The sequence below is a fragment of the Artemia franciscana genome, chromosome 1 (genome assembly GCF_032884065.1).
Source record: "Artemia franciscana chromosome 1, ASM3288406v1, whole genome shotgun sequence".
NCBI lineage: Eukaryota > Metazoa > Arthropoda > Branchiopoda > Anostraca > Artemiidae > Artemia > Artemia franciscana.
The window spans coordinates 22,722,025-22,749,393 of record NC_088863.1 but is presented as its reverse complement, the minus strand read 5'-3'; the positions used below and the strand labels follow the sequence as shown (position 1 = coordinate 22,749,393).

The window sequence follows — 27,369 nt, the reverse complement described above, 5'->3', positions numbered from 1 at the left end:
GTGAGTTTTTTTTTTTTTTTTTATAGCTAATAGTCTCTATCTTCAGAACAAAATTTAAAAGATTTTTTTTACGATTGGGGGGGGGGGGGTAGAATTGCAACCAAAATTGCATAGGCTTTATCCACACAGTAGGCTCGGGCGCTTCTTAGGCCACCATATTGAGGATATCCACTGAAACTTAGTTACATATAATATGTTTGTAATAGGAGAAGAAATCCCTTTTTGCGGACAAGGCATGTGACGTATTATATCTTATGCAGAGATACGAAATTTTTCACTTGTTTCCGGTCTAAGATATTTATTTATGTCCATTTGTTTCCAAGCCGATAAGATTCAAACGATCGTGTATACAAAAATACCTGACATACGCCCACCCGTCACTCACCTGTTCATAGACATCCGTCTGGAAATAGGCTAGGATAACCTCACGTAGTTCACAGGTTTTCTAGCTTGGTTCCTAGACACAATTTTCTTAATATTGAACCGGAATAACATATCTGACAGCTTGCAAGCTAATATTAACCGTCTGTCTTATACATATTATTTTATGTTCCTTTACGTTTTTTTTTCAAAAAAGTAAAGCACTATAGCAAAACTTAAAACGAACAGAAACGCAAACATGGAATGAGTCAGAATATTAAAAGACACTGTACTCGTGTATTATACAGAACACTCGAGAAGGGAAGTTGGGTTAAGTCTAATGAAATATACCAAAAAAAATGATGAAAACATAATACTTTAGTTTATATAATAGCATAATCTGGGTTATATATTTGCACATTAGGGGGGGGGAGGGGCGTAAAGTAACCTAAGCTAACCTCACCCCACCCTCCCTAATGTGCAAATATATAGCCCAAATTATACAAGTCTAATGCATTCTGTCTCCTGTCATTTGAATTCGTGGCTATGAGACCGGTTTTCAGACCGGTTTTCATAGATCGTACATACATCAAACTTCTCGAGTGTGTTCTGAACAATACACGAGTACCACGGACAGAAATTGTTATGAATGATTAAATGGAATCTAAACCGAACGGAGATCAAAATGAAAATGGTGAAGTGCCCAATATGGACACGCCGCCAGGATTATTTTTCAGGGGAAGGGGTTGGTCCATCTTGAAAGGGAACAGAAAAATCATTTGAACTAAATAACATCTAAATAACAATCATTCCCGTAACGTTAGAGCTCTTAGAGCTTGTAATAGTCTTTTGAAAATAAATATTATCTCACAATAAAATAAAATATCACGTTTTCAAGACTATGTGTAGTTTTAAACCAGAAATGTACTTGGGAAGCTTTGGAGCCAACCCCTGAATCTTACAGATAAAAAAGTTACATTTGATGTTTTGAAAATCACTCTCCCAAAAACATTACCTATGCTCGAACCAGGATTATATTTCCTGTGACATTTCTAGAATTATGAATGAATGTCTTCGCATTTAAAAACTTAAATGAAAAAATGGATTGTTGAAGGTAGGCCTACGTAAAATTCTCTCGGTCTAAAACCTCCCTTAAATTCACTTTTTTTAAAAGGAGTTATCCACTCTCCACTATCTGGTGTACATTTTGGTGATCAGAGTCCCAGCTATTCCAATATGCGTGGTACATCCTAAACGTTTTACCCTTTCTCATAACTCTACTTTTTAAAACAATAAAAAAAACTTTAGCGTAAAGAGCGGGGCGTTTAGGAGGGAACAGCCCCTTTCATATAAAGATTAATTTGTGTTCGTTTTAAGTTTCAATGTCGCTCCTTACTTTCAGTTGAAAAAACTTGTTTTTTCAAACAAGTTTTCTCTCCGCATATGAATAATTAAAATGAAATTTGCATATTAATTTTTTTGTGGCTAAATGGCTTTTTCATAGTTTTAATCGGACAATTTTGAGAAAAAGAAGATGGGGTAGGAGGCCTATTTGCCCTCCAATTTTTCGGTTACTTAAAAAAGCAACTAGAACTTTTTTTTACGAACGTTTTTATTAGTAATAAATATACGTAACTTACGAATTAACTTACGTAACGAGCTTCTATATTCTTATATTTTATTACGTATATGAGAGGATTCATCTCCTCGTCAATTCCTCGCTCTTTACACTAAAGCTTAAACTTTATCCCAATTCTGTAATAATGACCCCAGAATCACCAAGGTCGTAGAATAAATAGTTGAAATTACAAAAATACTTTAGCGTAAAGAGCGAGGTATTTAGGAGGAGATGAACCTCCTCATATGCAAAATAATTTCTGTTCGTTTTAAGTTTTTATGCTGCTCCTTACATCCAGTCGAAAAAACTTTTTCATATTTATTTGTCATTGTTTTTTTAAATAATGCCAGAAAATCCTGTACCCCCTTCATGAAATTTCTCTTCCCCTATGATAAATTCTCCATGGGAAGGTCATCCCACGTAACCCTCTCCTCGAGTCCCCTCCCCCAACCAGAAATAAACCCCCCGGAAAACGTCTGTACACTTCCCAATAACCATTTCTGTATCAAACAGTTCGTGGTAACGAACTGTAGTAAGGAGCGACCCGGCTCAATAGTAAACGAAAGTCTAGAAAATGGAACTTTGATACTAATAGACTTATCAAAAGAATTAGATTTTTATGCTTATTTTAAATATATAAGTTTCATCCAATTTAGTCTTACTCATCAAAAGATACGAGCCTGTGAAAAGTTGCCCTATTTTGGAAAATAGGGGTAAACATCCCCTATAAGTCATAAAATCTTCACGAAAATCACACCATCGTACTCAGCGTATCAGAGAACCCCACTGTTGAAGTTCCAAGCTCCTATCTACAAAAATGTGGAAATTCGTGTTTTTTGCCAGGAGACCGTTCACGGGTGCGTGTTTATTTGTTGTTTTTTTTGTGTTTTTTCAGGAGTGATCGCATCGACCCAGTGGTCCTAGAACGTTGCGAAAGGGCTTATTCTAACGGTAATTAAAAGTTCTAGTGTCCTTTTTAAGTGACCAAAAAATTGGAGGAGACTTAGGCCTCCTACCACGCTCATTTTTATCCCAAAGTTAACGGATCAAAATTTTGAGATAACTATTTTGTTCAGCATAGTCAAAAAAGATAATATTCGTCTTTGGGGACGAAGTACTCCCCCACAGTCCCCGTGGGAGGGGCTGCAAGTCACCAACTTTTTGTGACAAACTTTTGTGAGTTTCGACAAAAAGTCAAACTTAAGCGTAAAGAGAGAGGTGTTGAGGAGGGACAATCCCTTTCATATACGGAATAATTTCTGTTCGATTTAAAGTTTAATGTCGCTCCTTACTTGCAGTTAAAAAAAACGTGTTTTTTTTTATTTAATTTTTCCACAAGCATGTTCATAGGCAAACCTGTCCGCTTAGTTAACTTTTTATGCCGAAGCTTCTCGCCTAGAGCTACTTTTGTAAGTGCTACTACATTTAATTTTTTTAAACAAAGAATTAAAGATCTATTTGTTCTTTATCTAAAAAATTTTTACAAAAAGAAACGACACTATGTTTTGATTTTCTTTCCACTCTAAACTTATTCCTTCCGTCAATTCTTGTACAGCTTCTTTATTCAGCTCCTTAATAAGGGTTGAGGTGTCTTATCTCACATAGATTGGAGGTGATTAGAATAAGCTTTCAACTGAAACTAGGGAGCAGCATTAAAACTTAAAACGAGCAGAAATTGGTCCGTATAAATAAAAAAGATCATGGTAGTGCTGTTTCTAAATTGAATTTTAATCAAAAACGAGCTTTAATTTAATTTAAAAACTAATTAATTTAATTAATGTAATTTAAAAACGAGATTAATCTTAAAAAATGAAGTTTTTCCGAGGGAAGAAAAGATCGAAGTTGAAACTTAGAACGAACAAAAATTATTAATCTCCATATATCAATAAAACAAGTGCAAATAAATCAACTGGTGATATTTTCTTTTTTGTAGGACTACAGAAAACTAGTGCTTTGCTGAAAACACAAAACAATATACGGGTTTTGGTACGGTAAATGCAAACAATTTAAGAACACTTTAAACAATACAAAAGTAAAGCATTTTTAGATTGTTGCTTTATTTATTTATTTTTTTCATTTAATTTGACATCACTTCTGCACAATGAGCTAAGTTCTAAGTGAAGAAATCTTACTAGTATTAAGACTACAGACTCGCTTTAGAATTTGTATCACAGCTTGAAATTCTCCGTTTTTAAGAGAGAAATTTCCAGATTCTGGAAATCTCCAAATTCTGGATTTCCAGAGTTCATATTACGGTTGATATGTTCTTCATTTCGTGTAATAGTAGGTGAAACTAAAATATTACGTGATAAATCGGTCCATTATTTTATATGCTGTTTAATGAATTTAAACACAAAATTTTTATGCCTAAGTTTTTAAGATAATTTCAATTGTATATTGAAAGTTACTGATGCCACAGCTCCTGTAAGACTATGAAAAGCGTTATAGGTTATTGTGTTGTTGTGAGGCTACGTATTTACTTTCGACTCCTAAATCAATACCCTTGTTTTTTTTTACATGGTTTTTGTGTTTTGAATAAAGCGCTAGTTTTCTGTAATCCTACAAATATAGGGAATTATCACCAGTCGATTTATTTGCACTAGTTTTATTAACATATGTTATATGGGTTGGGGAGTAATGATTTTTGTTCGTTTTAAGTTTCAACTTCGCTTTTTACTTTCCTCGGGAAAACTTTGTTGTTGTTTTTTTAATTAATGACTTTAAAAAGCAAACAGTTCCAACAAGGTTGAACATGTCAAGATTCTAACTTGTGTTATCTAACAGTTCGTGGTAACGAACTGTAGTAAGGAGCGACCCGGCTCAATAGTAACCGAAACTCTAAAATTTGGAATTTCGATACCAATAGTTAAATCAAAACAATCGCATTTTAATGCTGATTTTAAATATAGAAGTTTCATCAAGTTTAGTCTTGCCCATCAAAAGTTACGAGCCTGAGAAAATTTGCGTTATTTTAGAAAATAGGAGGAAATACCCCCTAAAAATCGTGAAATCTTAACGAAAATCACACTATCAGATTCAGCGTATCAGAGAACCCTACTGTAGAAGTTTCAAGCTCCTATCTACAAAAATGTGGAATTTTGTATTTTTTGCCAGAAGGCAGATCACGGATGCGTGTTTATTTGTTTGTTTCTTTTTTTTTCTTTTTTTTCCCAGGGGTGATCGTATCTACCCAGTTGTCCTAGAATTTTGCAAGAGGGCTAATTCTAACGGAAATGAAAACTTTCTAGTGCCCTTTTTAAGTGACCAAAAAAAATTGGAGGGCACCTAGGCCCCCTCCCACGCTAATTATTTTTCCACGGATCAAAATTCTGAGATAGCCATTTTATTCAGCGTAGTCGAAAAATCTTATAGCTATGTCTTTGGGGACGACTTACCCCCCCCCCACAGTCCCCGTGGGAGGGGCTAAAAGTTACAAACTTGACCAGTGCTTACATATAGTAATGGTTATTAGGAAGTGTACAGGCGTTTTCAGGAGAATTTTTTGGTTGGGGAGGTGTTGAGAAGAGGGGGAAATGCTAGGGGAACTTTCCATCGAGGAATTTGTCATGGTGGAAGAAAATTTCCATGAAGGGAGCACAGGATTTACTAGCATTATTTAAAAAAAAAAACAATGAAAAAATAAATATGAAAAAGTTTTTTTTCAGCTGGAAGTAAGGAGCAGCATTAAAACTTAAATGAACAGAAATTATTACCCATGTGAGGGGCTCACCTCCTCCTAATACCTCGCTCTTTACGCTAAAGTATTTTTAGTAATTTCAACTATTTATTCTACGGCTTTTGTGATTCAGGGGTCATTCTTAATGAATTAGGACAAAATTTAAGCTTTAGTCTAGAGAGTGAGGTACTGACGAGGGGGCGAACCCCCTCATATATGTAATAAAAACATGAGAATACAAAAGTTCTTTACGTAAGCTAATTTATAAGTTACGTATATCTTTTACTAATAAAAAGATTCGTAAAAAATTAAAAGTTCTAGTTGCCTTTTTAATTAACCAAAAAATTGGAGGGCAACTAGGCTTCCTCCCCCGCTCTTTTTTCTCACAATCATTCGATCAAAATTATGAGAAAGCCATTTAGCAAAAAAAAAAAATGCATATTTCGTTTTAATTATTCCTCTGCGGAGAGCCAAAAATTTAACATTCATTGATTCAAAAACGTTCAGAAATTAAATAAAAAAAACAAGTTTTTTTAACTGAAAGTAAGGAGCGACATCAAAACTTAAAACGAACAGAAATTACTCCGCATATGAAATGGGTTGTCCCCTTCGCAATCCCTCGCTCTTTACGCTAAAGTTTGACTCTTTGCCACAATTCTACTTTTTAAAACAATTAAAAGCTTTAGCGTGAAGAGCGAGGGATTGCAAAGGGGACAACCCATTTCATATACGGAGTAATTTCTGTTCGTTTGAAGTTTTAATGTCGCTCCTTACTTTCAGTTAAAAAAAACTTGTTTTTTTTATTTAATATCCAAGGTAAGTACGGTGGTTGAGTTGCACGAGAGTTCAGTTATACAAGGGTTCAATTGCACGGTGATGCAGTTGCACGGTGATTCAGCTGCATAGTGGTTCAGTTGCACGATGGCCCAGTTGCACGGGGTTCAGTTACAGGGGGTTTAGTTAAATGGAGTTGAGTTATATGGTGGTTGAGTTGCACGAGGGCTCAGTTAAATGCGCTTCACTTGCACGGGGGTTCAGTTGAATGGCGGTTCAGTTGCACGATGGCCCAGTTGCACGGGGTTCAGTTACAGGGGGTATAGTTAAATGGAGTTGAGTTGTATGGTGGTTGAGTTGCACGAGGGCTCAGTTAAATGCGCTTCACTTGCACGGGGGTTCAGTTGAATGGCGGTTCAGTTGTGCGGTGGTTCAGTTGCTCGGTGGTTCATTTGCACGGTAGTTCAGTTACAGCCTTCTCTTTAATATCCTCTAAATCCTTAAATCTCTTTACTCTGGCGGTATTTGACCTGTCATTTCAAAGATACCATCTTTTTCTGTTGTTTTCTGCATGAACTCCCATGACTTGATATAAAACAACAAAAGTCTGCAGGCTATGCAGATAACTAAATAAATAATCACGTGTCAACTAACAGCTTTTTATGCCAACTTGTCGTTATTCAATGAGTTCCATTCCCTTTGAAGTAGGGCAGATCTGCAAATTTCCTGACTATTATTTTGCTATATTACTTGTTTGATCAATCAGACTTTCTAAACATGAAAGGCTCGACTTTCCTGGCATATTTCCAAATGATGGTCTTTTCATACAATAATACAGAATTTATTGATTCTTTAAAAGCTTTAATGACATGTCACTTCTGACACTTGACTTCTACATTTAGTTAGGGGATTCTGAATATCTTGGGAAGAAATGGTATATTAATGTATCTGAGGTACAAATTCCAAGGAAACAAAAGTTCAAAAAGAACTTTTCCCAGCCGTTTAAATTGACTGACAGAAAGTGAAGGCTGTCAAAAGCGAAATAAAGAAATTTTCCAGAAGCTAATTTTTCTTATCGAAAATTGAGCTTTGAAAATACAACAAAATTAAAGGATTATACAAAAATAGAGTAAAACTAATAATAGAGGGATGAGTCTGATTGTCCTCCAAACACTTTTGACAAAAAAAAATAAAAAAAACAATAACGAATCAAATAACGAGATAAATACATTTTTTTTTTGTTTCGTCATGATTAGTCAGTGTGGTCTCAGAAATTATTTAATCCCTTTTTACCCTAACAATGAGTACAAGAACTTTAAAGTTTCTAAGACACTCTTTCTATATCTAGCGGCCAAGGAGAAAAATCAGCAAAAATATTTACTTGGGTGGCACTTTGCTCTTTAATGAGTCAATACTAGTGCCTTAGTCCTGATTATTGCTCAAGAAGCAGTTAGAAACAGACAGGAAGTCTAGAAATAAGTGCGCAAAAAGATGCATAGGGCAGAGTTTGTTTTAACTGTGAGCAGGGTATGTCTTTAAGGGGCTCTCGGGGGAAAATAGTGTTTTTGGAGGAGTGTTGTTTTATCCTGGCTCTTGATGCTCAAATCAGGAAGGAGTCTACAGATCAAGAGTGCCTAGTTTTCACTAAGTTAGAAGAGAATAGGTATGGTTTTGGTTTTCGGTCTTAAGCGTCATGGATTCCTTAGGTAAAATGAAGATTCGCAATTACTGAACTAATCCAGAACTAATCCAGTCCATAATAACCTAATTAAGAATAGATCTTCATAATTTACTCACACATGATAAACCAATCTTCGTATGACTGGCCACACTAATAACAGATTTTTAGCTTATGTATGTGCATAAGTGTCACTTCATTTTAACAAAAGGTCTTTAGAGGTAAGACATCTTAGGCCTTATCTGGAAGAAGGCAATAGAAAAAACATTTGTGTGATTTTTTCAGTGGCGGGCTACCCTGTTAAAGGCCTAAATCGCATTTTCTTCTCTTTCACGAATTGCAGACTCGTTTTAGGACACCCTCCCCCTTATCCCCTAGCGTTGCAGCTACACTTTCTTCTCAGAATAAGTGAAAAAATCTATTACGAAAATTTATTTTAGAAATTGAGTTCACCTCAAACTACCTAGAATTTAATAAAATGAAAAATTGAAACTAATAACAAAACAACACACAGAATTGATCATAAATGAAAGCCGTACTAAGCTGAAAGAAAAAAGTAATATTGCTTAATATTTCTGTCACTATTTTTCCAATAATAGTTCAAATATTAGACTTGATTCTCCAGAATATCCCCCTTATTTACACAAAAGATATCTTTCACCATCTCAAAATTCTAGTATATGCAATGCTCCTATTACCCCTAATGAACTTCAGAGTGTGATAATGAAGTGAAAAAGTGGAAATTCCTTAGGTTTAGATGAATTATCTACAAATATTTTTAAAAATCTCGTTAGTTCAGTTTCTGTTCCATTGCTTCAGATTTTTAATACATCCATACTACTTGTGATATTCCCAGAAATATGGAAAGTTGCGCGAGTCCTTCTAATTTAAAAAAAAAAGGAGAAAAGACAGGCCCAAGTAATTACCGGCCAATAGCAATTCTTTCTACTTTAACTAAGTTATTGGAGAAAACTAATTCAAAAACGATATGTTTTATTTTTGATAAAATAAATAAATGGCTTGTTCAGTTCATTCACCTGTACAAGCCATTGCCATACTTTTACTAAGTATTAATGGCTCTCTAATTGACAAAAATCAAGTTTCTACTCTTTTTTGTGACATAAAGGAGGCATTTGACACGCTAAATCACACAATCCTGCTCGAAAAAAATAATAATGCAGGAATCAGAGGTAAAGGCCTTGAATTATTAAGATCTTCCTGCATGGTCGAAAAATTCATGTGGATGTAAATGGTCACGTATTAGGTCCTAGGTCTCCAAAAAATATAAAGAGGGTTAGTCTTTTAAGTCCCTTGGGATTATTTTAGATTAAATGCTGTATTTTCGTAAGCATTCTGATTATTTTCGTCAGAAGTTTGCCATTAATTTGGGATGTCTTTATAGATTAAAGTACGTGTTTCCTTCTCCATTCTTAAAATCTTGTATCATTTACTTATTGAATCCTATCTTAAATATTGTCCTATAATTTACCTCAGCATGTTTACGATTCACTTACAACCCCTGCAGAAAATCCATAATAAGGCAGTAAAAATGCTCGCCTCTTTTAATCTTCGCCCTTCAAAACTTGAACATCTATCAGAAACCCATACCCCATTTTTATTTCTAGATATACTTAATCTCAAAGAACTAAAAGAAATACGAACAGCAATGTAGTTTTTTTTTTACATCATTCCTAGTAGGAGAAAAATAAGTTTTGACCAGGAAAAAATTGGTACAGAAATGGTTTCTTCACCATCCGGACCGGAAAAAAATGCTTAACAACTTATCAAAATCTAAATCTCTAGCTCGATGCGAAATTTTTTTTTTAATGTTTTTTTATTTATTTTCTCAAAAACCGGGAAAAAAATTAAGAACGTAAACTATAATGTTTTACACATCTTTTTAGATCAGCTTTTGGCTCTGAATTCATTTCTGATACTCATTTCGTTACTTGACCAAAAAAAAATATTTATCAGCAAAAAAAAAAATGGGGAAAAAAACTGTGTCTTTGGGGGAAAAAACTCTTACCAGCGTTGTAGTCTATTTGGCTATGTAAACGAAAGGCTTAGAAAAAAAAAGACTAAACAACAATAAACAGGAATGACGAAACACCTCAGTCCAAACACCATGAGACAAGGTAGGTTCTAACTTAATGTGTTCAGAGAAAAGCTTTTATCTTATTTTTCAAATATATAAAAATTGCACATCATCAAAATATAGGAACTAGATTTTTCATCATCACAGTTATCTGTTATTCTTCTTCACTAAGTTCTTCTTCTTGAAACTTCGAATTGTTGCACGAGCTTCCCTTACAGGTACGGCAGGCTATAATACACTCAAGTCCATTTTTCTTACAGGTACACTTTTCACTATCACAGCCGTCAATACGACACGAGCATTTGATAATTTTCAGTAGCTGAGACGGAGCGGCAGGGAGATCTGTTTTTATTGGCGCAAAAACTTCGTTATCCTCCAGTTTCCATCCCAGGCGTAAAGGGTCTACTGGGTTCCCGAGCCAGATTTGAACTTGGCAGTAGACACGTAGCGAGTGGTACTTCGCTGCTGCCTGAGTCGGTGGCAGTTCTTGTTGATGCACGAAAGTGGTGGCAGTGCTCACTTTTCTGTGAAAGATTAGCTTTCTGGCAGTGTCCAGGTTCGAAACATCAGGGCAACCGTACAGTATCAACAATGCTCACTCTCCTGCTGCCACGATATCGTCAAGCGATGCGAGCTTGTCGCCAAATATAGCAGCGCTGTCCCTGAAACTCTTGTTGGAAAGTAGCAGCTGAACGGCTTTGCCCTTTCCTATTCCGTAAAGGTGAGAGGTTGTGTCACAACCCAGCACGGCATGACAGAACGGTATCAGATTGCTGACATCTGTTCCTAGCTTCTGCTTCATCTCACTAATATCCCAAGCTGAACTAGTACCGCCAAACTTAGCTTCAGGTGAGAAATATAAACGCCCGGAACGCGAATCTGATCGACTGATCAGAAGAACCAAGATGTTAGTATCATCAGCAACCACGAATGTGTATGTAAGACTAGCAGCTTCTACGGCTTTTTCTACAATCAGAACGTCGGCGTCTCCTTCCGAGTGGAAAATTCGGAAACCAACGGCTTCCAAATGGTTGCCGAGCAGCTTCAGGAAACGTCCTTTGTTTGTCTTACATGAAAGAAACTCTTCTTTCTTCATGCAGAGGGTCATCTCTTCGGTGAAAAAGACTTGGCGGCCAACCATCCTTGCTCGACGTAAATGGGTAGCATCTTTGATTGCTGGACCACCTTCATATCCGTCAAACACAACGATCGCACTAGGGTACCTTGCTTGTACGTAATGGACGTACGAAGCAAAGATGACCTTGAAGGTTGACCCTACCTTCCATGGAACTCGATGTAGAAGAGAACCACCATCCAAGACGATGTTACACGCAGAAGCAGGTCTTGAGGGTGACTGAGTCTCAATCCCGCAAGCCAGAAGGATCGCTTTTGCAAGCTCTGGCTTATTTGCTTTTCTCATAAGGCCATCGCTTTCGAAAAGATTAGGAGGAATCGTACAAAGTTCGTACTTGAAGTATTCTTCTCGGAGGTTAGTTCGTTGGGCTACTATTATAAACCGCTGGAAAAGGAGCGCAGGATCTATGTCCGCTACCACAGAGGACCCCGCCTTTTGGCATTCATTAGGGTCACTTGGTCTTTTTTCTTGAAGACTTGCTCCTTCGAGGTTTTTCCCGTCATCTTACTTAGAATCAACTTTCCAGCCACATCGGCCTCGTCAACATTAACATCTTGGGAAGAAGTTATGCCGTTGGCAATATTTCTAAGCTGATTATCACCTCTGAACGGAGAACATTCTGCGAAGTATCCGACGAGCTTCTGGGAATCGTCGAAGTCGCGCTCCTTTCTACTGGAACTCATGTCGCGGTGCTGCTCACTTGTCGAGTAACCAATTTTTGTCAAATTTTGTATCAAGAGGTTGATCTCCAGGCATGCCGGTCTTGACAGAACCCAAATGGCTCTCTGCTGTTCTTTCATCCCACCTCCAGTTGTAAGACCGCCCGATGTTTTCAGACTTCTCATATACTCCTGCTCGATGACAAGATCTGCCGAGAGCCCAGCCCAGCGTCGCTCTGATCTTCTAATGGTGTGACCTCCCTGTTCAAATGCTTCGAAGATTGGTGGGTGACTAGTTTGAAGCTTAGCCATCTCTTGCTGGTATATCCAGACCGACTTGACATAGAGGTTATGTCCAGATGCTGCTAGAAACGGAAGCATCTCTACTGCAGATTGTAGGTGCAAATCCCACAGGCCTAGTCTCTCGGCACGTATGAACTTAAGCAGTATCCCAACCATTTCAAGATACTGAAACCAGAGCTTCGCAGTTCTCTGAGTCAGCAGGTCTTGGCGTCTCTGCTTGAGAAAGTTTTCAAGTTGCTTGAGCTAGGTATCATGACTGAGATCTTCGGGTGGGAGGTATCCATCCAGTACGTTAGAGAAGACAGTAGACATGTCTAGAGACGTCAACGTTACTTGCTCTTCTTCGAGGAGATGAGCATATATGGCCGAGCTCACGAGAATGTAAGCTCGAACAGCTCTAGAAATCGCTTTTCCAGAAAGAATGTGCGGCACTGCACCAGGCGCGTATACCAATTCCAGAACCTCTTTCAGACCAGAACCTTCCATGAGCTGTCCTATGCATCCGACGAAACTCATCATCAAATGAAAACCGCCTAACTTGAGAACAATACTACTCAGCTCATTCGTCGTGTCGGACTTGAGGATCTTCATAGACTTCCACCAGAGCGGCTGGTCAAATGTGAGAACGGGTCTGAATCCGTAGGTTCTGCCTTGCGAAGCTACAAAGCTCAAGGTTGAGTAAAGGCAGGATTCGTTGCTAGACGGGAGGTCAATCATGGGCAAAAACAAGACGCTTGCCTTGCTGCGAAGGTTTCCCGTTTCATGATGTATTTGGTTAGAGAAAACTGACTGCATGAATCCATTCCAGCTCGGCCTTGGGACATTCAGGAACCCGGTAGCTAACCAGAGCTGATCGAGTGAGGCATACGGGTCGTTGACATTTTTGCCAGGGATCTTCTCATATTGCACCTTTGAAAGCACTGTCTCACTTAAGCGGTAAGGGTAGATGGGAATTTTTCCTTTTTGGGCTACTTCATCTAATGAAACTTCAACTCTCGGAATGGGCGATCGGCTGTTAATGAGAGGAGGCGTGACTGTTGCTAGCAGAGCCATCCCATGGAAAGTGTTTCTTCCGTCCATCGTGCAAACATCGTGATCTACATTATCAGCTACATACTGCACAGCATGTGCGGAGGTAACTCCTGCTAGGACTTCATTTCTAGACTTCAGCATAGGAGGAGCAGAATCCATGGCTCCTGCCATAAGATTCCTGCCAGATTATTGATCCTGCCAGATTTCAATAAGAAATCTGGACTTGAAATGGTGATCCAGTTGCACTGCTAAGCCTAGTTGCAGTGGACAAATGAGGGCACGCGGGCGAGCTGCTTGAACGATGGAATTGCCAATGGCAAGCACTTTGAAGGAAATATCGGTTCCAACGAATATTTCATCTAAGAACACCATTAGGCTATCAGGTAGAGAGCCTTCCAGCTGTTCTCCAGAAGAAATCTGCTTTGCGGTCATATGTGATTCCTTCTGTGCTGGCAGTCCTTTGATATCACTTTTGATAATCTTTGCTGCTGCTCAAATAAGCTTGATTTTCTCACTCTCTTCGTTATCGGTTTTGTCCAAGTAATAAAAATTCTGGAGTATCGCTGATGCTTTTTCTTTGAATGTCACCACGTCAGCCTTACCGTCAATAGTTGCAAATACTAGCTGGTCACTGAAATATTCCAGAAGCTTGTTCTTCAAGTACTTGTTACAGTATGGTTCAAGGTCTGTCCCATTCACAAGCTCTCCCATTTTAACAGCAAGTTCACTGACTGTATACTGTTCTTCGTCATTTTCTTCGAAAAAAGTAGCCAGCTTCAAAAACGCCTGATATCTTTCATCGTGATCTGGCCTCCCCCTTTTTGGACGTTTTTTATCTGGCTCAGTATCTTCGAGCATTCCAAAAAGTTCTTGCGTCGAAAATCTGGCTGGAAGGCTCTTATTTAATCGAAACATAGAAGAACAGGCTGCGTGATACATGGCGTCAACTGCGTTTAGGTCTGACACTGCACATATTCGGCGGAAAACGTTATTTGACCAATCATCATCACGGCTTTTGCACACTGCCTTTATACTCTCTTCATAGTCTTTAGTCCGAACCTTGTACCACTCGTGTCCTTTTCTGTGGGTAGTGTGGAGATTTATCCTTGTAGTGCAGAAAAAGCAACACTCTTGGAAGTTGAAACTTGGAGTCCGTGATCGGAGTACCCCTTTTTCTGCTTCCGTGTTTTCTTGCAAGGTTCGTCGTCTCTCATTCTCAATTTTCGACAGGTATATTTTGTTTGTGAAAGTCTTTCTGCAAGCAACATGGACTTGGTTCCCTGCCTCGACAGAGTTGCTGGTACCTCTCGTTTTGCTAGCTTCATTGATCGCCGTAGCTCCTTTTTCTGCCAGTACCGACGATTCTGAGATGTCTATTGAACGTTCACAAAGGGGACATAGAACTGCGGTCTCAGCCATCTAAAAAAGAGAACTGGGAATAAGTGAGCTGTCGTTGAATGTTACAACGAAAACCCTCATTCTGAACCGAAAAATTCGTGCTCCTCTTCGAAAAATACCCCGTGATCGTGTGTCGCTTGACTTTTTTTTTTTTTTTTTACTTCATACAAAAACAAAAACAAAACATAAAAAAGAATTAAATGATTAAACGTGATGTTTCTGTCTAATAAAAGAGCACAAAAACAATCGTTTCTTAAAAGGGAAACCATCAATAAACTACTTTTCTTTTCACGGTTCCTCATTCTCGGATTCTGGAAATATCTAAAAAATAGGCGCAAAAAACGTGAAAAAAAGGGAATTTGGCAACGGGATGGAGATTTAGATTTTTAATATGTTGTAGAGCTCTCTTTTCTGAACACAGTGGTGCAAAAATAATTTTTTGAAGATTATTCTTTGTCAGGATGTGGGACCTTGTGAATGCCAGAGTCATTTTGAATCTTGGTTTAAACTGGTTTAAACTGTTGGTTTAAATCTTGGTTTAAAATGGCGCTGGGTTGGGTTCTACACTTTTTTCTCTCCTTTTTCTTCTTTTTTGCCTTTTGCTGCTTGTTTTCTTGATGGGTGTTATTTTGTCTGAAAATGTATTACTTTGAAGTGTGAATTTTATCTTTATTTTCAATGTATTAGGCTAACACATCGAGCTCTGCTCTCTGTTAGCTAAAGTAGAAAAAAAATTGGTTATAACTCTTGTGTTAATAAGGGCTACCGTACCTTATCTTACCTTCCACTTTTCCAGGACGTAAGTCTGCGAAAGATTTTTTGAGAAAAATTCTGGCGTTTCCCAAGAGAGTGAGAGACTATGTGGGACGTCTGTCCCCCGAAGAAATTAATACCCACCCACAGGACACAGAATTTTGTAAAAATTAGTACGAAAAATTGTACGTTCCGGACAAACTAACAAACCAGAAAAAAACAGCGTCCGGTACTTCCTCTTAGATATTAGCCAAAAAGAAAAAAAAAATGATTCGCAAGATTGTGAAAAGGAATCTAGTTTATAGTAATTCCCCACATTCAGAAAACGTCTTTTCTGAAGCCATTTCTTCAAGTAGAAATTTTTCCACGACCCGGCAATGGCGAATAGCTACAATTCGAACTTATTAAAGACCCTTCAAACTTACGTATAAAAAAAAACAGAACATGTACAACCCTTATTCTCCACGCCCGTTCATAGTTGGAAAAATTTGTACACCAATTGTTTTCAATTGTCAAAGCAAGTTTAAGTAGGTACTCTCTCTTTATCACAATAAAACAACTCCTAAAATTCCAGTGGTTTTCCATTGGCAAAACAAATTTTTAGACTTTTCTCCTTCCCGCTCTTAAATACACACGTGACATGAAAGTCGGCAGTCTATTGGCTTCGAAAATGAGACGTAGGCTACGTACATAACCTTTCTTATTCTTACATAATCAAACCTACCTACCTGAACATGTCCTTACTATACTTTACTTTACTTCTATACTTTCGCATATATACTTTACTTTACTATACTATTTACTTTACTATTTCTATTATTTACTATACTTTACTATTACTATACTTTCTCACAATTAGCCACCATAAAGTAAAAACCGCCAAAAATCAACAAAATATCCATGGAATAGCCGATAGAGACAATGGACCTTTGTGGCCTGAGCCTCGACTCAGTTTGGTGACACTGACCATAGCATAGGATAGCTGAGCGTAGGCCAAGTTTTGATTAATAACCACTTGTATTGAACAAAACAAATTTTTTAGCCTAAAATAAACAAACTTTAGGCAACAATTTTTAGCACGGTAAATAAGACTCGCTTCTGTTAATTTTAAACACACTAAGAGAAGTGTTTACAAATTTTATCACAGATTTTCATGTACAGGGCGCATAATTTTATGAATTATACGCCTTATTCACTATCGTGAACGGTCCCTTACTTTATACCAGAAGCGTCCACGGGGCATTCTTGCTTAGAAGTCCCGTCCCAAATGTGAAAAACTATGTAAAAATTCAAGCTTGGTTCTTCTTTCGTAGAGGTTTACATAAAACCTAAAAAACGGATCAAAAATTTGTTTAAATGCGCTTTTGTTACGTTTTTAAGAGTCTGAAAACATTGCGGGAGGGAAAAATATCATTCGGAGAAAATTATAGAAATTTTCAATATAAGACAATATAGAGAAATTGTATACTGAGATAACAGAAAATAATACTACTTTCTCTGAAGAGCCTCTTCACTTAAATGTTTCATTTTACCCATTATTATAATTTAATTTTATAGATAAGAAAAGTAAAGAAGGTCGGCATGTGGCCTGTTGGCCTAGTCACAAAATTTGGTCTAAGTTCTCCAGTCGTTAAGAACGGGAAAATAGTTGGATTTTACGATGGATGGATAGGTAACCGAAAATTTCCTGTTGATATGGCGTCCTTCGGAGTTAATCTTAGCTACTTGAGCAAGGTACGTTGAACTTACATTGTATTCACTTTAAATAGTGGGCGTCTAAATTATTGAGTGCCCTATTTAAATTACTACTCTTTAGTCAGGGATGTTCACCCTTTTAAATTTTATTACCCATACAGGAAAAGATGCTCGGTTAAAAATTAAAAGTTCTAGTTGCCTTTTCAAGTAATCAAAAAATTGCAATTAGGGCAATTAGGCCTTCTCCCCCACCCCTTTTTTCTCCAAATCGTCTGATAAAAACTAAGAGAAAGCCATTTAGCCAAAAAAGAATTAATATGCAAATTTCATTTGAATGATCTATGTGGGGAAAGCCAAAATCAAACATGCATTAATTCAAAAACGTTCAGAAATTAAATAAAAAAAACTAGTTTTTTTAACAGAAAGTAAGGAGCCACATTAAAACTTAAAACGAACAGAAAATACTCCGAGTATGAAAGGGGCTGTTCCCTTCTCAACGCCCCGCTCTTTACGCTAAAGCTTTTTACTGTTTAATAAAATAGAATTGAGAGAAAGAGTCAAACTTTAGCGTAAAGAGCGGGGCGTTGAGAAGGGAACAGCCCCTTTCATACTCGGCTTAATTTCTGTACGTTTTAGTTTTTAATGTGGCTCCCTACTTTCAGTTAAAAAAACTAGTTTTTTTTTATTTAATCTCCATGAAGATAAGACAGTGGAATCAGCATAAACTAAAAACTAGTAACTTATATGGCTCACTACAAGCCAAGCTTCCTGGCCAAATAAACGTTTTATGTTTGTATTTTTTTTTTTTTAATATTGAAAGTAGCCTACTTAAAAATTAAGAAATGAAATGAAAAATTAAAAATTACAAAGTGAAAATAAAAATTACAGCGAAAGAAGATCTAGAACTGATTATCTTTCAACCATTGATATCATTATTTATCAAATATTTAGTTTGCTTTTATTCGTACTTTCCAAGACTCTTCAAGATACATATAGTTTTCAGTAAAGCACCAATGACACAGTAGTTTTTAGACTTTTACTGTGAGAGAAGGAGGAAAAACCCAAACTCTTTTTTGTAGTGATTTCTGTTCCTCAATTTGCATGTTCAGTTTAAGTTTCACTCGTTTTAAGATGTATTTATTCATTTTAATTAGTACCTATTGTTTGTTGTTTTTTGTTTTTTGCTAATATTGTTAATTAAATTTCTGTTCGTTTTGGGTTTCGTTTATTCTTTAATAGTATTTTCTTGTCGTTTCTAGTTTTAATTTTAACAGGTATTTGCATCTGCAGATTTTAAGTTTAACGTAGCCTTTACTTTTCTTTGAAAAACTTCTATCTCAGAAGGCTTTTTCAATTGATTTTTGATCTATTTCGATTGCAAAAGATTTCAATTTTTTAGAAAATTCCTTATTTCAAATTTTTTTTTTTCCAACATCAAACTTTCATCAAAATGTCAAAACTAGCATCTAAGTAATTTTGAAAAAGCATCAAAGTATAAAGTAAGAAAGTATCAAAGTAACAATAAGCAAGTTCCGTTACTCAGAGCCATTTTCCCGGGGCTGGGGAGGGGGGGTCAAACCTAGAAACATATTTAGTTGACCTTTGATCGAAATGACTATCTCAAAATTTTGACCAGATGCCCTATGGGAAAGTAGGGTGTGGGCTAATTGCCCCATTGATCACTTTTGACCCTTGAAAAAAAGAACTAAAAGTTTCAAATTCTGGTCAAATGAGCACCCTCCAAAGTTAATACTATCACTCCTTCCACAAAAAACTTATATTCTAATAATGGGCAAATTACCCAAGCTACAATCCTTTCCCTGGGAGCTATGGGGGATTTCTCTACCTTCAAGTTACAGCAATTTGAGTTTAAGACTATTTTGAACAAAATGGGTATTTCAAAATTTCTATAAGATGTATTGAGGGGAAAAGGCACAACAGGGAGCGGGGCTTGATACTTTTTTATCATTTTGATTCTTAAAAAGGGGAGAATAAATTTTAATTTCTAATCGAATGGACTTTCTTCAAAGTTTATACGACCACGCCTTCCATTTAAGCTTTATATGTTAACGATGGGGTGCTGGTATAACTTACAGCCTTTTCCCCCAGGGCTGGGCGGGGTCAAATCCGTTACCCATTTCTAATCATTTGAGTCCCATCCGAGGTTTATACGAGGTTTATGCCCCCAGGGCATAAAATACAACCCTTCCCCTGATCTGTATGGGGGGGGGTATGTTTACCCCAAAGTTTTTGTTATCTGATCGCTGAAATATTTCAAACATGTTAGTACTGCTACTAACAACTCACCGCAGCACCAAGTCGCCTGAGGCCAACGCAGCTACACAAGCTCCTCTTCCATCCCAATGTGTTCAAAGCCTCCCTCTTTATACCCTCCCAGGAAGTTCCCATTTCCTTTAAATCTTTCTTTATCGCATCCTCCCACCCCGGACGAGGACAACCTGCTTTCAGTTTAGTCCTAGACGATTGGCCGAAAACGATATTCTTCGGCAATCTGTCATCCTTCATCCGCAGACGTACCCTTGTCATCTAAACTTTCTTTTATTATAACCCTAGAAAGCGAGATTGAACAACATTTTTCACCCAGCCTACTATTTGAAATATGGTCGGTCAGCCAGCTACCCAGAACAATCTATAGGCAATTCTCTGGAAAACATCTAGTGAATCTCATCTGCTTTTCGGAGCGCCCTGCCTCTGAGCCATAATTTACCACTGTCATCAGTGTAGCTTCCAAAATTCTAGTCTTGTTTTGCGGACTTATCTTCCTAATCTTCCAAACTTTTTTTTTAACTTTGAAAAAAAAACGCCATGAGCCTTGGCTATTCTTCTTTTAACATCTTCACTCCTCCCACCGTCTATACTAATAATACTACCAAGGTAAACGAAGCTGCCCACCTGATCAATCTTTTCGTTACTCAACGTCACCTTTTCATCTTTACTTGTTCCTAGCCTTAGTGACTTAGTCTTCTTAACACTAATTTTCAAACCTACTCCAGCATCATGAACTAGCAAAACCTCTGAAAGTTATTTATTTTGCTCGCCCTTTCATCTAGGATGACTTAAATCACCAGCATAATCTAAGCTCAGGAGAGTTTTTCCTCCCCATTTCATTCCGTGATCTCCCGTTGCCTTTCCTGTGCTCCTTAGGACAATGTCTATCTAAATGATCCATGTAAAAAGGGATAGAACACAACCTTGCTTAACTCCTGATTTGATACAAAACCAGCTGTTAACCTCATTTCCTACCTTAACCGCAGCAGTATTGTTCTCGTAAATAGCGCTGATCACTTTAATGTATTGTCTGGTATACCATGCAAGGATAAGACCTTTGCTAAATCCATTCTATGAACAGAATCGAACGTTGTCTCATAATTTATAAAACTGAGGACCAAAGGTAATTGACAACTAAGACACTTCTCAATTATTAACATAAGAGTAACAATTTGGTCGACCCATCCTCTACCTTTTCTAAAACCGCGCTGTTCTTTTCTCAAAACTTTGTCTACAGCATCCCTCAGTCTAAAAAGTCTCATATTATTTAGTAATTTGTAAACATAAACCTTTTTACAATAGTTGAAAAGGCGTTAACACATATCGGTACACACTGCTCCTCTTTTACCACAAAATGGAATTTTTACAGAAAATAAAATCAATAGGCTAATGCCTTTTAGTGTGTCATGTAGGGTCAACTCGAAAATGGGCGGTTTTAATACTCCCCTATCCGAAATTTTTGTCCGATTCGTACAAAAGTAACAAAAAAGTGTAAATATTTTTTTGGTACTCGTTTATTATAGCCACCATACCCAAGTTCTGTCGAGAAGTGAAGAAGTGAAACTGGCAATCTCAAAATTTTGATCGGATGCAGTTGCAGAAAAGAGGGTGTATGTGTTTGTGATGAGGGAAGGGATGGTGTAGATACCCTTCGATCCCTTTTGACTAAAAAAAGGCTAACCAGAACTTTCAAATTTCAATCAAACGAGACATCTCTAAAGTTGACACGACCTCCCCTTACGTCAAAACCTTATATACCCTCGGGGAATAACTTAAGACGTTTGCCCCGGGGCTCTGGGATTTTGTGTCGCTACAGAGTTTTTATTATCTGATTTTTGAACTATTTTTAATAAAATGAATATCTCAAATGGGTTTGGGGAAAAGGGGCGTGGGGGGGGGGCTAGTTACCTTCATTTTCTTTTGACTCTTTAAAAGTGAACTCAAACAACTTTCAATTCCCAATCCAATGAGCCCTCTGTAAGGTTTACACGAGCATCCCTTCTATAAGAACCATATATGCCCCCAGGAACATAACATGTAACGCCTGTTCCCAGGCCCTGAGGAGGTTGTGCCGACCCCAGAGTTTTTACTATCTGATGTTTGGACTATTTTTAGCAATATGGCTATCTCAAAATTTTTATCGGGTGTATTTGGGGGATAAGGGATTGAAGGGGGAAGTAGTTGCCCTCTGGTTTCTTGTGATTCTTGAAAAGTGAGCTAGAACTTTTAATTTCTAATCAAATGAACCCTCTCTGAAGTTTATACGAGCATCTCTTCTATAAGAACCATATATGCCCCCAGGGCATAACCTACAACGCTTGCCCCAGGGCCCTAGGGATTTCGGCATCCCCGGAGTTTTTTTTATCTGATGTTTAAACTATTTTTAACAAAATTGTTATCTCAAACTGTTTATCAAATGAGTTTTTTCAGAAGAACCGTATACCCAGGGTATAACTTACTACGCCTGCCCCCGGGCCCTAGGGAGTTGTCTCAACCCCTGAGTTTCTGTTATATCATCTTTGAACTATTATTAACAGAATAGCTATCTCAAAACTTTTATCGAATGTATTTGGGAAAAGGGGCGTGGGGGGCTAGTTGCCCTCCGATAGTTTTGACTCTTAAAAAGGGCACTAGAACTTCCTATTTCCACTCGAATGAGCTATCTCCAAAGTTTATATGAAGACCCCTTCCATATGAAGTGCCTCTTGAAAAATAATAAATAAATAATAAACATTGGAGCCGTATGGCCTTTACTATAGGCACTGCTACAACGTCGCATCTGGTTCTTTCTCTCTTTTTAGCTGCTTAGTTTTTTTATTAAAAATGTCAATTACAATTTGGGAAGCAACGCGATTGAATATTTTCAGATACTATTCTGTAATGTTTTAACAGAAAAATGAAAATAATTTCTTTTCGTCTAAAGATCCAACATAAAATCTTACAATCTCGCTGGATTTTTGTTAACTAAATTCTTCTCATTGTCCAACCAATTATCCTTGTCGGAAAAAAAAAAATCCAACAACTTGACCAGGATATAACCAAAACGTGGAGCTTTTTGACCTGCTCATTATATCTACTTGTGCCGCCATTCGTCAAAACAATGCGGCAAATACGCAGAAACATAGTGCGGTTTAATTACCTAAAAAGGAAGCATCCCGTCCTGAATACTTGATTAGCAAGCTGCATTTGGAATTATATTTGATTAATCTTAGCCTGAAAACCCATCTTTTGATACATCTACATAAAAAGAAAACTCCACAGGTACAGTTCTTTGGAGAAACTCTGGAAAACTAGGAACGTAACCCCTGATTCCCACTCCTGCGTCAATCCCGATTTTTTTCTGGTGGAGCAGACGTACGACAGAATCGGATGGAGGTTCACAAAGAAACGCAGACTTTTGCGTCGCTGCGACAAACAGCCAAAATTGGCTTTTCAATCAGCTCCATGACCATGGTTATGATTTTTTTTTTTTTTTTTTTTTTTTTTTTTTTAATCAGAACAACGCATACGATTTGTCATTGTAGTTGAAATTATTCAACCCATCCGACATTGCAGCAAAACGGATGTTTTTGCTTCGTTTGTCGCAAGATTTGCGTCATTTGTCGCATGTCGCAGGATTTTGCGCGAAATTGCAGCAGTTGGAACCAGGAGTAAAGAAGTTGATAGCTTTGGCTCTGTAACAGCCAAAAGCCAAGCTTTTGCGCATAAAGAAAGGCAATGGTCTAACGAATGTAAACAGTACAGGTCAGTGCATAAAGTGGTCCTTTCCACCCTCCCCCCAGAAAGATATCAAGGTTTCTCGGTTTCTATGTTAAGCTTCTTTATACATAATAAGGTCTTTCGTTATGCTTAGTACATATATAAATAAAACATATACATAACACATAATAAGGTCTTTGGCAATTTGAAATAAGAAAATATGGAAAAAACAGCAGCGCCACTTTACTGCACATCTGACAACTTCTTTGAAAGAGTGGAAAGTTAAAGAGTAAAAAAGAGTAAAGAGGTGTATTAAAACCCAAAGCGATTAGAAATCAAGTCATATGATTCAAAGTTAAAACGAACACAAATTACTTTGTATGAATAAATAAGGCATAAACTGAACACAAATTTAAATTAATAATCAGGTCAAACTTAAAACAAACAGAATCTCCACAAATAAGAGACAGGCTATCGACCCTTTAAACCCTCTAAAAGGCTAAAGTACCATTTCCACTTTACTGAAAACGACATACATATCAAACAGGGTATATTTGCTTATCACAGCACTAACGACGAAAAAAGAGTTAAAATACTAATCAAGGTTACGGGAAACAAAAAAAGATTATTTCTTAAAGTAAACACATTAATGGCTTTTTATTTAACTTTACTATTTTCAAAGGGCATTCTTCCTTTTTTCTTTTTATCCCCTTTCTTAAATTGATGTAAAGTTAAAAGAAAGTATTGGTTAAAATTCACTGCCTGTCAGGGTAATGAAGTTAAAATCGTTGCTTAAAGCATAATAATACGCAAATAGTTAAAATTCACGCAAATTTGACTTGATTATTCATTTAATTTTTTATTCATTTTGGCTTCCTTCATTTGTCCCTAGCAATATATGTTATTTTTTAGTTTTTTTAATAATTAGATATAATCTCTGCTGGTTTTAGAGTTTATTTAGTCACTAATAGCAGATTATATTCATTCTCCGTTTTGAATTATTAAATGTATCTTTTTCTGCTTGTCTTGGGTTTTAATTACTTTTTGGGGGTTTTTCATTTACTTTTTCCGTGAACAAACTTCTCTCCTGGATTTTATTAAAATAATGTGTGTAGGATTTTAATTAATAAGGTTTTTTGTTTGCTAATTATTGGGTATTAGTAATTTTTTAGAGATAAAAATTTTAGAGGTACAAGCCCCTAACCTTCTCTGGATACGGGTCCGCTTTTGGGCGTAATACAGCAGAGCTTACGAAAATTGTTATTTTGCTAAAATAACGCTACGATACCAGTATTTTTTTTGTTTCACACAAATCATTTGGTCTTACGGGCTAGGCTGACCAACATCGTAATTCAAGTAGCCCTTTTTTGTGTATTGGGATCTCCTTTGTTCAGGGACTTGCAGAGATAACTCTAAAGCCAATGAGAAAAACAAATTTCCGGGAAACAAAATATTTAGGTCCCATTTATGGGCGATTCAGTATTATTTATCTTTCTTTCTTTTTTTTGAGGGGGGGGGGGGTTGAGGACGCTTTGGCATACGGAATTGGTGGTAGAAATTTCAAGCTGATAGGAAAACAAAGTTTTATCACCCATTTTGAAGGGATCTGGGCCCTAGACCTAAAAATTTGTTTGTGTGCTAGTGTTTCTTTGGCCCAAGGGCTTGTGAGTAATAGATTCCGGCCGCTGAGAAAAACTTTTTTTCTTCTGTATTTTGCTTTGATGAGATATAAACATAAAGTTATTCGGACTTCGAGCTTCCCTTGGCCCACGGAATTACGGATATAAGATTCAAGCCGTTTAGGGGAAAAATGTTTCGCCCAGTTTTGGCCCGTTTTTTGAACAGCCCAATATTTCGTTCGATTTTTTTTAAATTGTAGTCTTGCATTCTTTTTTAACATTTTTTTTAAGGTTTTTGTGCTGTTGGTTTGGTTGATTGGCTCAAGGACTTTCGGACGTCAGTTCTAAGCCGACCGGGAAAACAAATTCTGCTGTTTGAAATGACACTCTTTTAGGGCGCATCAATACTTTAAAAATAAAAACTCTACATTTGGCTCCCTTGACCAATGACTTACGGTAACAATTTTCAAGCATATCAGAGAACTAAATTTTTGGGTCTATAATCAGGGAGGTCGTGTCCCCAGCCTTAGCATGTGCGTGTATCTAGTGGGGTTTTCTTGGCAAGGGAAATTACGAATGTAAGTTTCTAACCACTCGGAAAAAAAAAGTTAGTCTGGCCCTTTTTGGGGCCCAGTTTCGACACAACAAATATTTATTTTGTGCCTTAGATTCCCCTGGTTTAAGTACTTACGAACAATAGTGCTGAAGTGATCTTTAAAAAAGTTTTTTCCCATTTTTGAGGGGCTAGCCCCTGGACTGCGTGGGGTTTTTCCTATCAAAAGGCATATTTTTTAAGCCTTTTGATCTGATATCTTGGGGAGGAGTGTTGTTGAGGGTGACCGGGTTGAAATGGGTACGGGAAGGGGAACGGTTACCCCCACGTACTTTTTGTCACCCAAAATTGCACTGAAACTTTCTGTTTCGAATCAAATGAGCTTCCTTCAAAGTTTCCGAGAAGTTCAATGCGCAATAGCATGGGGAAAGAAAATGATATACAAGAGATACATGTGTGTCTAGGCTAGCGCGTTGATCCGCTATGATCCGCGTTGACTGTGCTTTCTCATTCCAGTTCAGCGGCCTTTGTGTTTCTGCAGTTGTTCTTGAAGAATTTTGACAAAGAGTAAAACTTTAGTGTAAAGAGCGAGGGAATGAGGAGATGTCCTCCTCATTGGTGGAATAATTTATGTTTGTTTTAAGTTTTAATCTTGCTCCTTGCTTTCAGTGGAAGAAGAAACTTGTATTCTTGTATTTAATTAGCAAAATAAGACAATTCTTAGGAATGGGTGTTGAGACAAAATTATCCCTTAGTGAATGGGTTTTCCAGTCCGAAAGAATTACGACGTTAGTGAAAAAAATAAATTAATAAAAAATAAATAAATAAATACCGAATGCAGGACGGCCTTCTTTTTTTTTTTCTTTCTTTTTTTGACACAAGCACTTGTTTTAACTTTTACCAGTTCATCATATTCTTGATTTCTCTTGCAATTTATCACGTTTCCTGCATAATTTACCTACCAGGGGACCGAAGATCGCTTGGTGAATGAATTTTACACATAAAAAAGGGTGTCCTGCGTATCTCACCCCGCGGAACTGCGTAACCCACATACCCTTATTCACATAAGAAAAAACATTTTGTGCAAATTTTTTTTTTTTTTAATAAAGATGCAAAAGAGAAGGTATTTTTTATATTCTCTCGCTTCCAATTGTCATAACTGGCCAAATGGAGAGTCTAAGAGCCTTTTTCTCATTCCGGGTTTCTTATAATAAATTTCTTGGGGTTTTACAAATGAAAAAAATAGAAGCAAACCCAAAATAGAAATTTATCAGATCTTTAGACTAAATTGAAAATAAAGAGTCCAAAGATTTGTTGGGATTATAGCTTATCTTGTATACAAGAATCATGATTTTCACATTACTACAAATATTTACTGCATCAATACACATATAGCAATTTTTCGTATAGCAATTTATACTTACCACATACAGCAATATATTACATATAGTATAATATACACAAATCCCTTTATATATTATCCCTTTATATATATATTACAAAATATTATATATATAAATATATATATATATATATATATATATATATATATATATATATATATATATATATATATATATATATATATATATATATATATATATATATATATATATACTTATCACTTAATGTAGTGTTTGATAATTTAAAAACTGTTATCAAGAAATCTTTCCTCTTATCTAGTAAAAGGTTCTTAAAAATAGACATTTATAATAAAAAAAGCTATATGGACAAACTGCTTTAATACTACAGTTAACTTGAGATGTTACAGCTATGGGAATTCCCATGGGGGGGGGGGGGAATGCCAGCCCATTTATAGCTGACTTTTAAGTCAACTAGAATATAAATATATGATGGATAAGTATAATCCAATTAATTTAAAACATGCTTTGTCAAATAATAAAAGATATTTAGATGATATTTTGGTCTTAAATTGTAAGGATTTCATTGATATTTCCAAAGATATATATCCATCAGAGCTTATTCTTGAGCCTAGTCACAGCGCTGGTCATGAAGATCATTTCTTAGATTTA

General features: G+C 36.7%; 1 protein-coding gene across 2 annotated transcripts in view; it reads left to right on the top strand.

Moving 5' to 3' along the window:
* The window catches only part of LOC136027018 (galactosylgalactosylxylosylprotein 3-beta-glucuronosyltransferase P-like), a 99,718-nt gene that overhangs the window by 45,956 nt on the left and 26,393 nt on the right, over positions 1-27,369 (top strand). For both annotated transcript variants that reach the window (XM_065703925.1, XM_065703935.1), the window contains one exon: positions 17,039-17,215. In XM_065703925.1, the coding sequence (XP_065559997.1) occupies positions 17,039-17,215 (177 nt within the window). The remainder of the gene's footprint in view (positions 1-17,038; positions 17,216-27,369) is intronic.